Source organism: Trichechus manatus, unplaced genomic scaffold (assembly GCF_000243295.1).
Source record: "Trichechus manatus latirostris isolate Lorelei unplaced genomic scaffold, TriManLat1.0 scaffold00059, whole genome shotgun sequence".
In the NCBI taxonomy this organism is placed as follows: domain Eukaryota; kingdom Metazoa; phylum Chordata; class Mammalia; order Sirenia; family Trichechidae; genus Trichechus; species Trichechus manatus.
The window spans coordinates 10,443,730-10,457,589 of NW_004443995.1; the positions used below are offsets into that span (position 1 = coordinate 10,443,730).

General features: G+C 42.0%; 1 protein-coding gene across 2 annotated transcripts in view; it reads right to left on the reverse strand.

Moving 5' to 3' along the window:
• Positions 1–6,972, reverse strand: part of EDNRA (endothelin receptor type A) — a 69,835-nt gene extending 62,863 nt beyond the window's left edge. The window contains exon 1 of one of the 2 annotated variants that reach the window (XM_004378839.1): positions 6,489–6,972. In XM_004378839.1, coding sequence (XP_004378896.1) covers positions 6,489–6,908 — 420 coding nt within the window. In that variant the 5' untranslated portion in view covers positions 6,909–6,972. The remainder of the gene's footprint in view (positions 1–6,488) is intronic. The other variant, XM_004378840.1, reaches the window with a different exon arrangement.
• Between the last annotated feature and the right edge of the window lie 6,888 nt (positions 6,973–13,860).

The following is a 13,860-nucleotide window of genomic DNA, read 5'->3' on the forward strand; positions in this document are numbered from 1 at the left end:
GAAACAGGATGGATCCCAGTGCCACAAGATGTTGAAGGCTGTGTGTGAACACGGCGATAACTGGCTCTGTGTGAATGTCTCTGGTTTCCACATTGTTCAGATCTTCTGCCAGAGCAACATGTTGGGAGTCTTGACTTGTCATTGCAAAATATTTCTGATAATTTCATGCAGAAATTGTTTATTTTTCATTGCTGTCCTGAACAAGAGGTGGTTGCTTAGAGTGGACAGAATTAGCAATCAACAATCAGAGTTAATGGAGTCTATCATTAGTTATTTAGCTTGTTCTTGCAGATCCACTCTGCCCCACATTCTAACTAGAGACATTATTCACCTACAAGTATTACTTGTGACACCTATGACTGTAACTCTTTGCTCTGTGTGTCAGAGATTTCTATGCCAAGTCATTAGATTCAACTTCTTGCTTCTTTTTATGCCCTCATTCTAATCCCCTTTATTCCGCTTCTCGCATACGTATATTTCTCCACTTTCCTCTCTGCCAAAGTGGCAGCGGTATAGTGGTTTCTCACCATGTCTGTGTGTACATATAGATGAACTACATGGTGCCAAGCCTTGGCCCATGCACACTCATTATTTTTAGGGTTTCCACACTATTCAAAATTATCACCCATCTCCCTATAGACAACACTCCGTGTCAAATATAATCACATTAATCATGAAAGAATAAAATTAAATTCTACATTTCCACATGATACGGCCATTTAGTAACTGGGGGGTTATTTCTGGTCCAAAACACAGTGGCAGTGTTTTGATTTTCTTGTTGTTCTAATGAATGTAAATATTTTATATAGAGATTAATTTACTTGGCTAAGTTTTTGCAATTCCTGGAAATTCAGGGTACCACATAATGTAATTTCTTGACAAATAGAATCCATATCAGTTTAGGTCATAATCTTGGGTATTTGAAAGAGTCTGCTAACTCCTTTCTCCCTCTTATTTTTTCAGTCTTCTTTTGCAATTGGTGATACCTGTTTTTTGAACAATCAAAAATTAGAGTTATTCTTTGATAAAATTAGTAATGGCTTTCTTCACTACCATTTGCAAGGTCCTTGTATAATACGAAAACCAAGAAGGGCAACTGGCATTAATTTGCTTCCTTTGGTTCCATCTGCTTTTATTGTCTTAGATTAAGACATTTTATTGTCTTAGAATGTCTGATTTTCTTGTGTCAGCAGGGTGTGTGTCTCTGCCTGTGTGTGGGTGTAAACAAGGGCCAGAGGAGTTTCTCTCTAGTTTTTGGTTTATTTCTGGTCTATGCACTGCATGTAACTCCAGACCTAAGCCATTTCTCAATATAGGATCTGTAAACGCTTCCACAGCAGCAATTCGGAAACTATATCCAGCCTGAGAATGTTACTTAGGGTAAAGAATACTATTTATGGGTAGTGGTGACATCCTGACAAGATCTGAGGATGCATGTTGGGAGTTGCTAAGAAGTAGGTAAAGTGTGGCCAGGGTGTGGAGGGCCTTGACTGCTAAACATGGGAGGCATGGGTACAACTGGCAGCTCCTAGGTGTTTTTGGAGCTCTGGTGGTGCAGTGGTTAAGAGCTCAGCTGTTAACCAAAAGGTCAGCAGTTTGAATCCACCAGCCACTCCTTGGAAACTGTATGGGGCAGTTCTACTCTGTCCTATAGGGTTGCTATAAGTCAGAATCGACTCAACGGCAATGGGTAGATGTTATTGAGCAAATGGTGACACTAGGTAAGTAAAAACAGTCCAGGATAGATTGGAGGGAAGAAACCCTAAAGATATGGAGTCCAGTGGGACTTTTGGAGATTCAGGTGAGAGGTGACACACCTTTCCACGCACAAAGACCATCCTGAGTTACCCAGTACTAGCTGCACAGGTTATGACAGATCAGAAACAGCCCAGCTGTCTGATATTGCTGCATTGCTTTTCAGTTGTGTTTTGTATCATGCTGACGTATGAAACCGTTTCAGTACAATCTCTTTCCAAGTGAGAGCAAGGGAATAAAATGTGAATAGAAAGAACACTTTATCATGCCCTCTCCTTTTCCTTGTAACATTATTGCAGTCTAATCAGCAATCTGGCTTGCCGAAGACACAGTCTTCACACTGTCCCTACTTCCACTTAGGCTGGCTCTGTAGAGACTTAATGCAATGTGCTCTGTCTGGAGATACCTTACAACTGAGTAGAAAAGCAACAGACATAATTGCTAAACACAAAAACATGTGTGATTTGAAAACCCTTCTTTCCTTGGGGAGAACAGCAGATACTTTCAACCATGGGCTAACCTAAATCTCCTAATAGTGGGGGAGATAAAGAAGGTGCATGCATCTCTTCAATGGAATGTTCTCCAAGTCTATGCATTATTGTCAGAGGTACCTAAACATAATGGTAAAGTGAGGTGAAAGATTTGGGAGCTGCCCACTTGCCCTGAATACAGAGGGAGTAAGCATTACGGGGTTAGAGGAATTCACAGGTCTGACGTGCGAGAAACCCCAAAGCATCAGAACCTTACTGTAGGAGGCTGCTGTGCAAAAAAGCAATGTGATCCGAGAACCATATGGCCTGGGAGGAGTTCTCTTGACTCTCCTGGGCAGAAGTCATAGAAACAAGCAACATGTTATGATCTCCTGACTCAGAGAAGAGGACTGACGAAAGAAGTAAAGATAACCCCTAAATATTGTGAGGCTTCTCAGCTCACTCCAATACCTCTCTTTTCCTCTGGAACAAGATTAAAATGACTAAAGAGAACTACTTTTCAACCTAAAGGGTTTACTTTCTAAAATTAATGCTTGTTAAATTACTTATTACATGAGTTTTAGAAAAACAGGAATTACACAAATGTACTCCTGTGATGGAGCTTAGAACTACAATAAAGTATATAAACTATTGGATTTCTAAGAGGGAAGAAAGGAGCTCTGGTGGCACAATGGTTAAGCTCTCGGCTACTAACTGTATGGTCAGTGGTTCGAACCCACCAGCAACCCCCAGGAAGAAACGATCTGGTGATCTGCTCCTATAAAGATTACAACCTAGAAAACTCTATGAGGCAGTTCTACTCTGTCCTGTAGGGTTGGTATGAGTCGGAATCGACTCACCAGCACACGATAAGAGGGAAGAACCATATGGTCAAATAAGGATGTGTTCATTTTTATCCATTGCTATATGAATATTAAAAAAAAAAAGTTTTATTTGGATTTTCACCAACTTTGGAGAAGACGTTCCAGATGATTTGGCTTAACATGTTGCTATGGGACAGAAATAAAATCCAGTCTGGTGACTGGCAGGTAGTACCTCAAAGACATAAGCAAGTCTCCTTCCGAGAAGATGCAGATTATGATTTGCCAAGAAGCTGTTTCGTATATGGGCAAATCTATGTAGTGCACTTCAGAGTGAGTATCAGCTGGGAGTTATTAATTCAGAGATGGTTAATTATTCTCCTGAGCAATGATGAGTTGGTTAACTAGTGTGTAAGTATGAATAATCATACAACTATTAAATATTCTACACTGTGACTGCTGAAGAGTCTAAGTTGGAATAAGAGTAATGTCAACATTTTTCAAACTTATCATTAATGAGCGACGTCATGAAAAAGCCAAGAGTTGAGTACATATAAGGAGAAAATGAAGATTTTTTTAAAAGAAAAAAGTAGACAGAAGTTCTGTAACATATGTTAACATTTTAAATTAATTACACATTTCCAATCTGGCATCATAGTTCTGTTCTAAAATCCCATTTTAAGTTCAAATAGAAAACACATGTATTTATGCTATTCCTTGGAAAGAGATGGTACGTGGTATTTTCTTGAGTATTTGTTGTCTAATTGCAAAATGCATTATGTGTAATTTTGAGAGGTTCTCTTTTGCAATGTTCAAAATCTTTTTTTTTTTTATAAAGACCAAAGTGTGTTAGCGGTCCTCAAAAGTGCTCAAATGGTTAAGCGTTCAACTACTAGCTGAAAGGTTGGTAGTTTGAACCCACCAGAGGCACCTGGGAAGACAGGCCTGGTGATCTGCTTCCAAAAGGTCACAACTTGGAAAACCCTACAGAGCACTTCTTCTCTGCATACATGCAGTCGCCTTGAGTCAGAATCAACTCAGCTTGAAGGCAACTAACAACAACAGAGGTAGGAGGGAGGGAGAAAGAGGAAGTTATTACTTAGGGGACACTGAGCTTCTGTTAAGGGTGATGGAAAAATATGGAAATGAATAGTGGTGATAGCTGCACAACATGATGAACGTAATTAACGTAACTGAATTGTATATGCAAAAAATATTGAAGTGGCAAATGTTTTGTTATATATACATGTATATGGAGCCCTGGTGGCGCAGTAAGCAAGTGATGTGGCTGCTGACCAAAAGGCCGGCAGCTCAAATCCACCAGTTGCTCCCTGGAAACCCCATAGGGTAGTTCCACTACGTCCCCCAGGGTCACCATGGTCCAGAATCAACTCAACGGCAACAAGTCTGATATATATATATATATACACACATACACACACACACACACATATAGATAGATATATATATACACATATGGAAAACATAAACCAAACCCGCTGCCATCGAGCCGACCCCGACCCACAGCGACCCCACAGGACAGAGCAGAACTGTCCCATGCAGCCTCCAAGGAGCACCCGGTAGACCCGAACCTCCCATCCCCCTGGTCAGCAGCTGTAGCTCCCAACCACTACATCACCAGGGCTTCCATTACATACACGTATATTTACATACATATATGGAGCCCTAGTGGCACAGTGGCCAAGAGTTTCGGCGGCCAGCCAAAAGGTCGGCAGCTCGAATCCACCAGCCGCTCCCTGGAAACCCACCGGGCAGTTCTACTCCCTCCTATACGGTCGCCATGAGTCGGAATCCACCAGACGGAAACGGGCCTTGTCTTTTGGGGAGTATGGATATATATATACATGTATATACACACACACACACATACACATATATATACATAACGTATATATATACACATATATATACATAACGTATATATATGTATGTATGTGTATTAGTCTGAGTGACTAATTATATTTAGTATCATTCCTAATATTACATTGACTGAAATAAGGCAGTCACAAAAGGACAAATATTGTATTATATACATATATACATAAACAAAAAAAACAAAAACAAAAAACCCAAACTCACTGCTGTTGAGCCGATTCTGACCCACAGCAACTCCACAGAGTTTCCAAGGCCACAAATCTCCATGGACGTGAACTGCCACATCCTTCTCCTGCGGAGCCCTAGTGGCTTAGAACAGCCGACCCCTAGGTCAGCAGTCAATCGCTTTGTGTAATGTTCAAAATCTTAATCATTGTTTTCATCTTTATTGTGAGACCACTGATTATTCACACAGTTGAAGTTTATGTATTGGAAACTGAGAGGCTACTGTTCTACTTAAAATGTATCATGTCTTTAGTTGACAAAACTTGTCATTTTAAGTAATATTTCAGAATACTACTACTCCAAATCGTTTTGTTTCTATGGAAAATACATAGAAGAAAATAAACAAGTAAAGGCTGAGGATGACAAACCAATAGAAGTACTTTCCCTGAGCTTAAAATAAAGACATTTCATAAAATCTGGCATATACCCTATAATTTCATTTGAATTTTAGTTCATTGAATCCTCATAGCAATTTCCCTTCATGACCAGGAGACCAAATATAGAATTTCTAATTCCTTTTGGTTTTAGTTTGCTTTGGTACTAAATCCAGGTGACCACAGAACGGGTTGGTTAGTTACTTTCCTCTCCCAGTGTGAATGCCCTGAGGTACTAACTTTGCCTTTGGATCCTTACTGCCCAGCTCAGGGGTGGGCACGCATCGGGCACTCAATAAATATAAACTGAAGAATTGAAGGAGACAACAGTCAATGAATACATATTTTAAAGGGTTCTAGTAAAACTGCTCAATGAGGTCAACACTGGTCGCTATCACACGTAGTCCATTATCTCTAAGTCACCCAGATAACAGAGAAAAGCCAACATGCCCTATAACTGCAATAATCAGCCGGGACAGTCACAACAAAATACTTTTCATTTTTGACTGTATTGTGGATATCTGGCTTCTGAGACATATCACATTGAAAAGGTAACTGAAACTGAAAATATACTTATTTTAAATACTTTCAGGGCTCAGCAGTTCTCCCTCTGGGAATTGAATCTCAGAAAAATCCTGTGATCTTCCCAAGACTGCACACCCAACCAACAAGCTAAGGTCTAGCATGAGAATGCAATGCATGAAAGACCATGGTTTTGAATGATCATTCCTGAAATACTATTTTGTCAACAATGAGTTAGAAAATAAGTATAACACTTAACAAACTGTAAACATTTAAAATGTCACTGAGTTTTTAAGGCAGCAGAAGATAGCTCTCAATAAAAACACAGACTAATATTCCAAACGTTTATAAAGTCTGCAGTGACTCTCTTACCGTGGAATCAGCGTATGTTCAAACCTGCAAATACATTTGCGGTTACTTCCTACCTTAAAAACATTGATAGGGAGATCAATGACCACGTAGATAAGGTCTCCAAGGGCAAGGCTGGCTATCAGTGCATTGGGGCCATTCCGCATACACTTGTTCTGGTAAATGATCCTGAGCAGAGTTGCATTCCCCACCATTCCCACGATGAAAATAGTACAAGATATCACAGTGTTAATGTATTTGAAAGCTGAAGTAATTTTAGTCTGCTGTGGGCAATAGATGTGCATTGAGCTATTGCTGGGTAGGGCCAAATTAGTGGGTTGATGGGTGGTGACCAGGAAGCTGAGTTCTGTCCCACGAAAAGTGGTGAAATCTTCCACACGATCACTTAGATTTGTGCTGTATCTCTCAGGATTATCACTGGTCACACATCCAATCATCACCAACCAAAAGGACACCCTGAGGCAAAAGGTTCCCATCTTGATGCAGATTTGAGGAAATGTCTGTTATTGTGTTCTTTTTATGCTCTCTCTTCTTTTTTCAACCTAGAAAAAGAAAGGAGGAAAAATAATTTTGGTTACAAAATCCAACTGGCAATAAGATCATAATCAATGATTATTTACTGCCTCAAGTAAAATGCAGGATATATTTGGTAATTAGGTAAGATATATCTATGTCAGGTTACCCCTTGGCAGAACAAAACCAGAAAAGACTGAAGCTCTGTTAGGGTAGAGTCTATCTACCTACCTATCTACCTACCTACCTATCATCTCTCTATCTACCTCTACCTCTATCTTATCTCTGTCCATAGCTATACCTATAACCATATCATAATATGGATGAGGATATGTCAGTTTTTCCTTCAAGTAGTAGATGAAAAGTTATTTTTTGCCTCCCCACTACACCCAGGTTGACAAGAATCTAAATTACAAAAATCCGCAAGAGATGAGATATAAAATTTTATTTATTAATGAAGGAGAAAAGACACTGTACTCCAGGTAAAAGTTACACAGTGTTAAAGCATAAAATAAATTACCAAATTCCATAGTGAATTCAATATTCCAAACTGTGCTGTTTTTCATCTGGCAAATAATGAGCACAGGAATAAAATGCAGCATAAGCAATCATCTAAAGTGTTACAAAGGGTTAACTTAAAATTAAAAATGATATATTGACAGACAAAAATATTTAAAGTTATTTCATTGAAAACCTTGAAGATTAATGTGTAAAATCTATAGCTTCTAGCAGGATTGTTTACTTTTTTGTTTCTCAGAAATTATCATCATTATGTTTGCCAAGGTGTGAAACAAAATGGACTGGGAGTAATGACCTTTCACAGGCCAGTTATACTACTTGATTTTCCAAGTTATAGTCACTCCTATGATATATTTTAAACATGCTATATAGATACATTCGTTATGTGGCAGTCATTGTGCTGAGCACTTTACCTGTGTGATGACATCTAACCCGTACAGTGACCCTGTAAAGTAGATACACGTGCCATTATAAAGTTTGGGAGACAGGCTCAGGAAGGTGAAGTAGCTTGTCAAGGCCATAGGTGGTGGGTGGCAACGCTGTGATTCTAAGCCAGGTCAGTCTGACTCCAGAGCCTAAGCTCTTAACCACTAAATCAGACAGTCTCCCATTCTCGGGTCTTATCAGCACCTAAAAAGTTTTAAAGAAGTCTCCAGAGTTTAGATGAAGCAATGGGTTCAGAAGGGTGGGTAGCCATTTTGAACAGACCATCTGGTTTTTCTTTTAATCCTCTGCGAGAGAGCAAGTGCTCTCTTCCCTGAGAAGCCTAGGTTTCTACCTTCATCCTTAAAGAAAAGATGTGGGGAAGTGAGGGAGGTTGGTGGTAACAATAACCAAAGGTAAATAAAAATGGCTCCTCCCCTTTCAATAGTTTATAAATTTTGTTTCCTGTGGTTTCATATGAATCTTTAAATGAAGACCACAGCCTCGTTTACCGAGTGGGCTGCGTATATACACACATATACATGTATACCTAGCCCATAATTTATTTTATTTTTAAAAAATTATGTCCTTTTTCTGAGCCTAATCACAGTTGGTATTAACTCTTTTAGGATTTTTGACAGTTATCTTGGGAAATCAATACAGCTCGGGTTTAGTCAATATTTGGATGAAATAAGGTTTATGTAAGTTGTATATAAGGCATAAGGAAAACGTAAGGTGAAACTACCATATACTTTTGCTTTCCTCAGAGGATTTTTTTCCCAAGAAACCTGAAATAATAATAGCACCTTACATATATAATAAAGTATTATCTATGTATCTACTATCTGAGCTTTAGGGCCCTGGTGGTGTAGTGGTTAAAAGCTACAGCTGCTAACCAAAAGCTCGGCATTTCGAATCCCCAGTCACTCCTTAGAAACCCTATGGGGCAATTCTACTCTGTCCTATAGGGTTACTATGAGTCAGAATCGTCTCAACGGCAACAGGTTTGGTTTTGGTTTCATCTGAGCTTTACAACTCTAGGTAAGTAGGTAGGGGTGATAGCCACATTTTACTCATGAGTAAACTGAATCTTGAAGAAGTGACTTAGTTGAGGTTTCAATAGCCAAGAAGTGGCCACCAGTTGCTGTTGAGTCAATTCCAACTCATGGCGACCCCATGTGTGTCAGAGTAGAACCGTGCTCCATAGAGTTTTCAAAGGCTGATTTTTCAGAAGTAAATTGCCAGGCACCTCTGGGTGGACTCCAGCCTTTTGGTTAGCAGCTGAGTGTGTTAAGTGTTTGCACCATCCAGAAGTGGCAGGATAGTTAGAATGCCTAGCTTAACTTTACTTATAGGACTTCATTCAGTGTGATTAAATGATACAAATATCAAATGTTCAAAGCTAGGGGCATACCAGGTACCTGTCACTTATGCCTAAATTTTATTATAACGGGGTTACAGTTTTTTTCTGCTTTTTATAATCTGGAGTATATGACTGAATATTGCTAGAGCTACAAAATGCCACCATTTCCATTCTAAGGAGTAGAACAGTATTCCAAGAACAAAGCATATTTTGATCCTTTTCTTCAGATCACAGATATGGGAGAATAGAAATACTTCAATCTCTTACGCTGTTTAATGACTAAGCCTCCCAGTTTCCCAACTGGCATTGGAATCTTCAGTAATAGTTTCCTCTAAAAAGAGGGAGGGAAGGCCTTTTCGAGAAAGGGAATGGCCCCCTTTCTGGCCATTAGCATCTATCAGGAGGATATTTAGTTAATTTAACTGGCTATCCTGGATACGGTTAAGAGCTTGGCTGATAACCAAAAAAAGGTCATCAGTTCGAATCCACCAGCTACTCTTAGAAACCCATGGCGCAGTCGTACCGCGTCCTATAGGGTTGCTAAGAGTTGGAATTGACTTGATGGCAACAGGTTTGTTTTTTTTTTAAGTTTTTTATTCTGGATATTACTCTAGTCATCAAAGGTGCCATGAGCGCTTTGAGAATCAGCACAATGGTTTGCTTGGTCAGCTGATTACAGCAGGAGCTAAGAGAGCCAAGGCTGTGGGTTCTTATCATGATGTGAGCCAGCTACCAATAAAATTGCCTTCCTTCTCCTCCAACAATACCACCATAGCAATCATTTCAGATGACATCTTCATCAACTCTCTATACATATCAAGCTGTAGAGCTAACGGATACTTGGCAAAATCATGTGGACACCATATTATCATTGGGTGAAACATACAAAACGAAGACCCTCTCAAATGCATGTTCTACCAAGAACGTGCTTCAAATCATCAGTCATAATCAGTCATAATTCTTGTGAAGCCGCTAAGGTTCAGACCTGAGCAACGTGGTCTATAGATTCAGCATGCCTCATATTTGGGGACTAAGAGCTTGCAGGAGCCCAAAAGCTATTATTAAGAAACAGAACAGAATCTTGATGCTTACACTTAAACCATTTAACATCTCAGACTCTCTGGAACAAAGTTCACCTGTAATTAGTAATTTGGAAATTCCAACTTTACCAAAATGACATGAAATTTAGAGCAGGTAATGTACATGACAGGATTACCAAGGTGTTTCTCAATTAGCTAACAGTTGAAGCAGAGGGGGCAGGTGGGGAAAGAAACCCCACCAATAACTACAGGAGGTGAAAAAGACAAAGGTAGTTACTTTTAACAGGTTTTTGGTGGGTTTTGCTCTCTGGGGAAGAAATTACCAGCTCTCCTTATTGAAGAAGCCTGAGTTTAGTATGTCTCCCGCGTCCCCAACTCTATAAGCGGAGCGCCGTTAGGATGGTGCAAACAGAGGCTGATATCTAGAAACTGCCCTAGTATCCTTCATGTGAAAGGCAATCAGACCAAACCAAACCAAACCCACTGCCATAGAGTCAATTCCAACTCATAGCGATCATATAGGACAGAGTAGAACCGCCCCATAGTTTCCAAGGCTGTAAATCTTTAAGTGAGCAGATTGCTACATCTTTCTCCCCTGGAGTGGCCGGTGGGTTCCAATGCTGTCCTTTCGGTTAGCAGCCGAGCGCTTTAACCACTGCACTACAAGGGCTCCTTGAAAGGCAACAAGTGTCCTTTAAAGGAGAGCACAGAACAAAATGCCTAGACTTCCACAGGCGGGTTTCCAAGACTATCTGCACTGGGGGTTTTCCCAAAAACACATCAGTCCCTCACACCGAGAGCGCTTTGCTACCCTCTGCACACTCCAGCGTGCGGGGAGGGTAAGCAAGCGAGTAAGAAAGGGCTCCCGAGCTAGGCTTCAGAGCAAGTGACAACATGGGCGTGATGTTCCACAACGCTCTTGCATGCCTGGGAAAGAGGGAAAACCCACAGAGAACTGTTGGTCTTCCCTTTCCTAAAAATCAGAATCCCCAGAGCGGAAATGAGGTGCTTTCGACCGGTTAGTTTCCCAATCCCCAAACATTCTTGGAGTGCACCCCTCCCAGAAGGGCACCAGCCCCACCACGCGCCCTTGGGCAGATTGGTGCCAAGCCCTGCTTCGGCGCTTCGCCCAAGCTGCAGAACCACCAGCCGAGAACGCTTTGGTCTCCACTCTCGCCCTAAACCAGGAGCCCAGTCGGCGTCACCGCTACCCCGACCAGAGTCCCCGAAAGGAAAGAGTTTCACTGACCGTGGAGCTCGGCGGGCGCAGACGGCTGCCCGGTGCGCGCACAGCGCCTGGACAAGAGAAGCCTGATCGGCGAGATTGGGTGGCAGGGAAGGTGGCGGCTGGTATCCTGGGCTCCAACGCGACGGCGGCCCGGGCTCTGCACAGCTGCCTCCGCTTTGGAAAACTTCCCCTGCAGGGCTTCTCTGGGGAGGTCTGGCCGAGCCTCCAGCCTCCGGTGACGGTTTGGGATTGAGCCTCTCCACAATCGCCAGACCAAAGGGATGACTGTGCACGCGCACGAGAGCTCACAAGGAAAAGAAAACTCCAAAGGAACACGCCTCCTGTCTGTCCTCCCCTTATCCTCCAAAAGCTCGCAGACCTTCTACTCCACTCCAGTGCAGCAAAGCGTCCTAACGTTCCAGCCCTCCAAGGAGACTACCACTATAAAGCACAAAGCTGCCGCCTCCTTCCAGGCCCTGTAGGGCAGGAGTCTTTTAACTATTTCCTCTCTGAAATGAAAGTGGAGTTGTGGGGGTGAGTGAAGGGAGGGGAGTAATTTAACAGAAGGAGTCTGAACTCAGGAGGACCATGCAGAGAAACCTATCCTCCTCAGTATTAATTAATGCAGGCCGATTTGATCTACCGTGGAGCGGCTGGAACCAGAGCCCAAGGGCAGGCAGCTCCCTGCGTTCCCTGCCCTTTTTCCTGGTTGGTGTGCTCCCTCTCAGCATGCAGATAGTTGGAAGGCCAAAGTAGACAGCAGCTTTCTGGATCTAGTATGCTTTGCTTCTATCTTATTCCGCGGCGCCAGCGCCCCAAGGCTGCATACTTCCGTCCCGGGGCACAGAACTAGCCTAGGAAGAGTCTGGAAGGGCCCAGTGTGTGGCTCAGTGAAGCCTGTGACTCCTCAAGAAAGAAAAACAGTGAGGACACAGACCCCGCAGTAGTTGGGGCTCAGCATCTTTAACATGACTGGGATTTTATACCAAATTAGGGGAGTGGAAGAGGAGATGAGGGACAAAGGCCACTGCCTGTAACACGTGAGAATAAATTGAGGACTCCTCAGAGGAAGGTTCTGCCCTGCCGGTATCAAGCATATTGTGGAAATATGAGGTTGGAGTCCTGGTCTCATTACATCACAGACTCTTCTTACACTAAACAAACTACCCTAAAACATAGGGGCTTAAAATAATAATGATCATTTATTTTGCTAATTAATCTACAATTTGGGCAGGGCTTGGCTGGGTCAGCTCATCTTTGCTCCACCATCTGAGGCTAGAAGGTTCTACTTCCAAGATGGTTTCCTTCCTTGGTGCTACTTTTTCTCCACGTGGGTCTCCCCACAAGATGGTTTGGGCTTCCTCAAGGCATGGTGGCAGGGTTCCATGGATGAGTGTTCCAAGAGACAGGAAGTAGAAGCTGCCAGTTTCATAAGGTCTGGGCTCAGAAACCGGCACAGTGTGTCACTTCTGACAAATTTTATTAGCCAAGAAGTCACAGAGCTCAGACTGAAGATGAAGGGACATAGACCCCACCTGTTAATGGGAGGAGAGTCAAAGAATTCAGGGGCTATTTTGTAAAACCATCAAGGAGATACACAGAATACCACCATCAAAAAGGTCCTTAGTACTCATCTAGTTCTATTGAACTAGGTATTACCCTGTGCATTAATCTATTCTATCTATAGTTTCTCTGTGAGGGAAAGTCAGCTAGCCAGGATCACCAATAGCTTGCAAAAGTGCCCTGCTGTTGTTGTTAGGTGCCGTCAAATTGGTTCCGACTCATAGCAACCCTATGTACAACAGAAGGAAACACTGTCCAGTCTGTGCCAACTTCACAATTGTTGTCATGCTTGAACTCATTGTTGCAGCCACTGTGTCAATCTGTCTTGTTGAGGGTCTTCCTCTTTTTTGCTGACCTTCTACTTTACCAAGCATGATGTCCTTCTCCAGGGATTGATCCCTCCTGATAATATGTCCAAAGAATGTCCAAAGGCTTAGTTTGCATTAAAAAAAGGTACTCTCTGGGTACATGGCTTGGCAAGTGGCAATAGTTTCAGGGAAGACAAAGTTACTGCCTCTGTTATGGATTCAGTTATGCCCCCCCAAAAATGTGCATATCAACTTGGCTAGGTCATGATTCCCAGTATTGTATGATTGTGTACCATTTCGTAATCTGATGTGATTTCCGCATGTGTTGTAAGCTCTATCACTATTATGTAATACAATGGGTTAGCAGCAGTTATACTGATGAGGTATACAGGATTGGATAGTGTCTTAAGCCAATCTCTTCTGAGATATAAAAGAGAGAAGTGAGCAGAGACACAGTGGAATCCCATACCA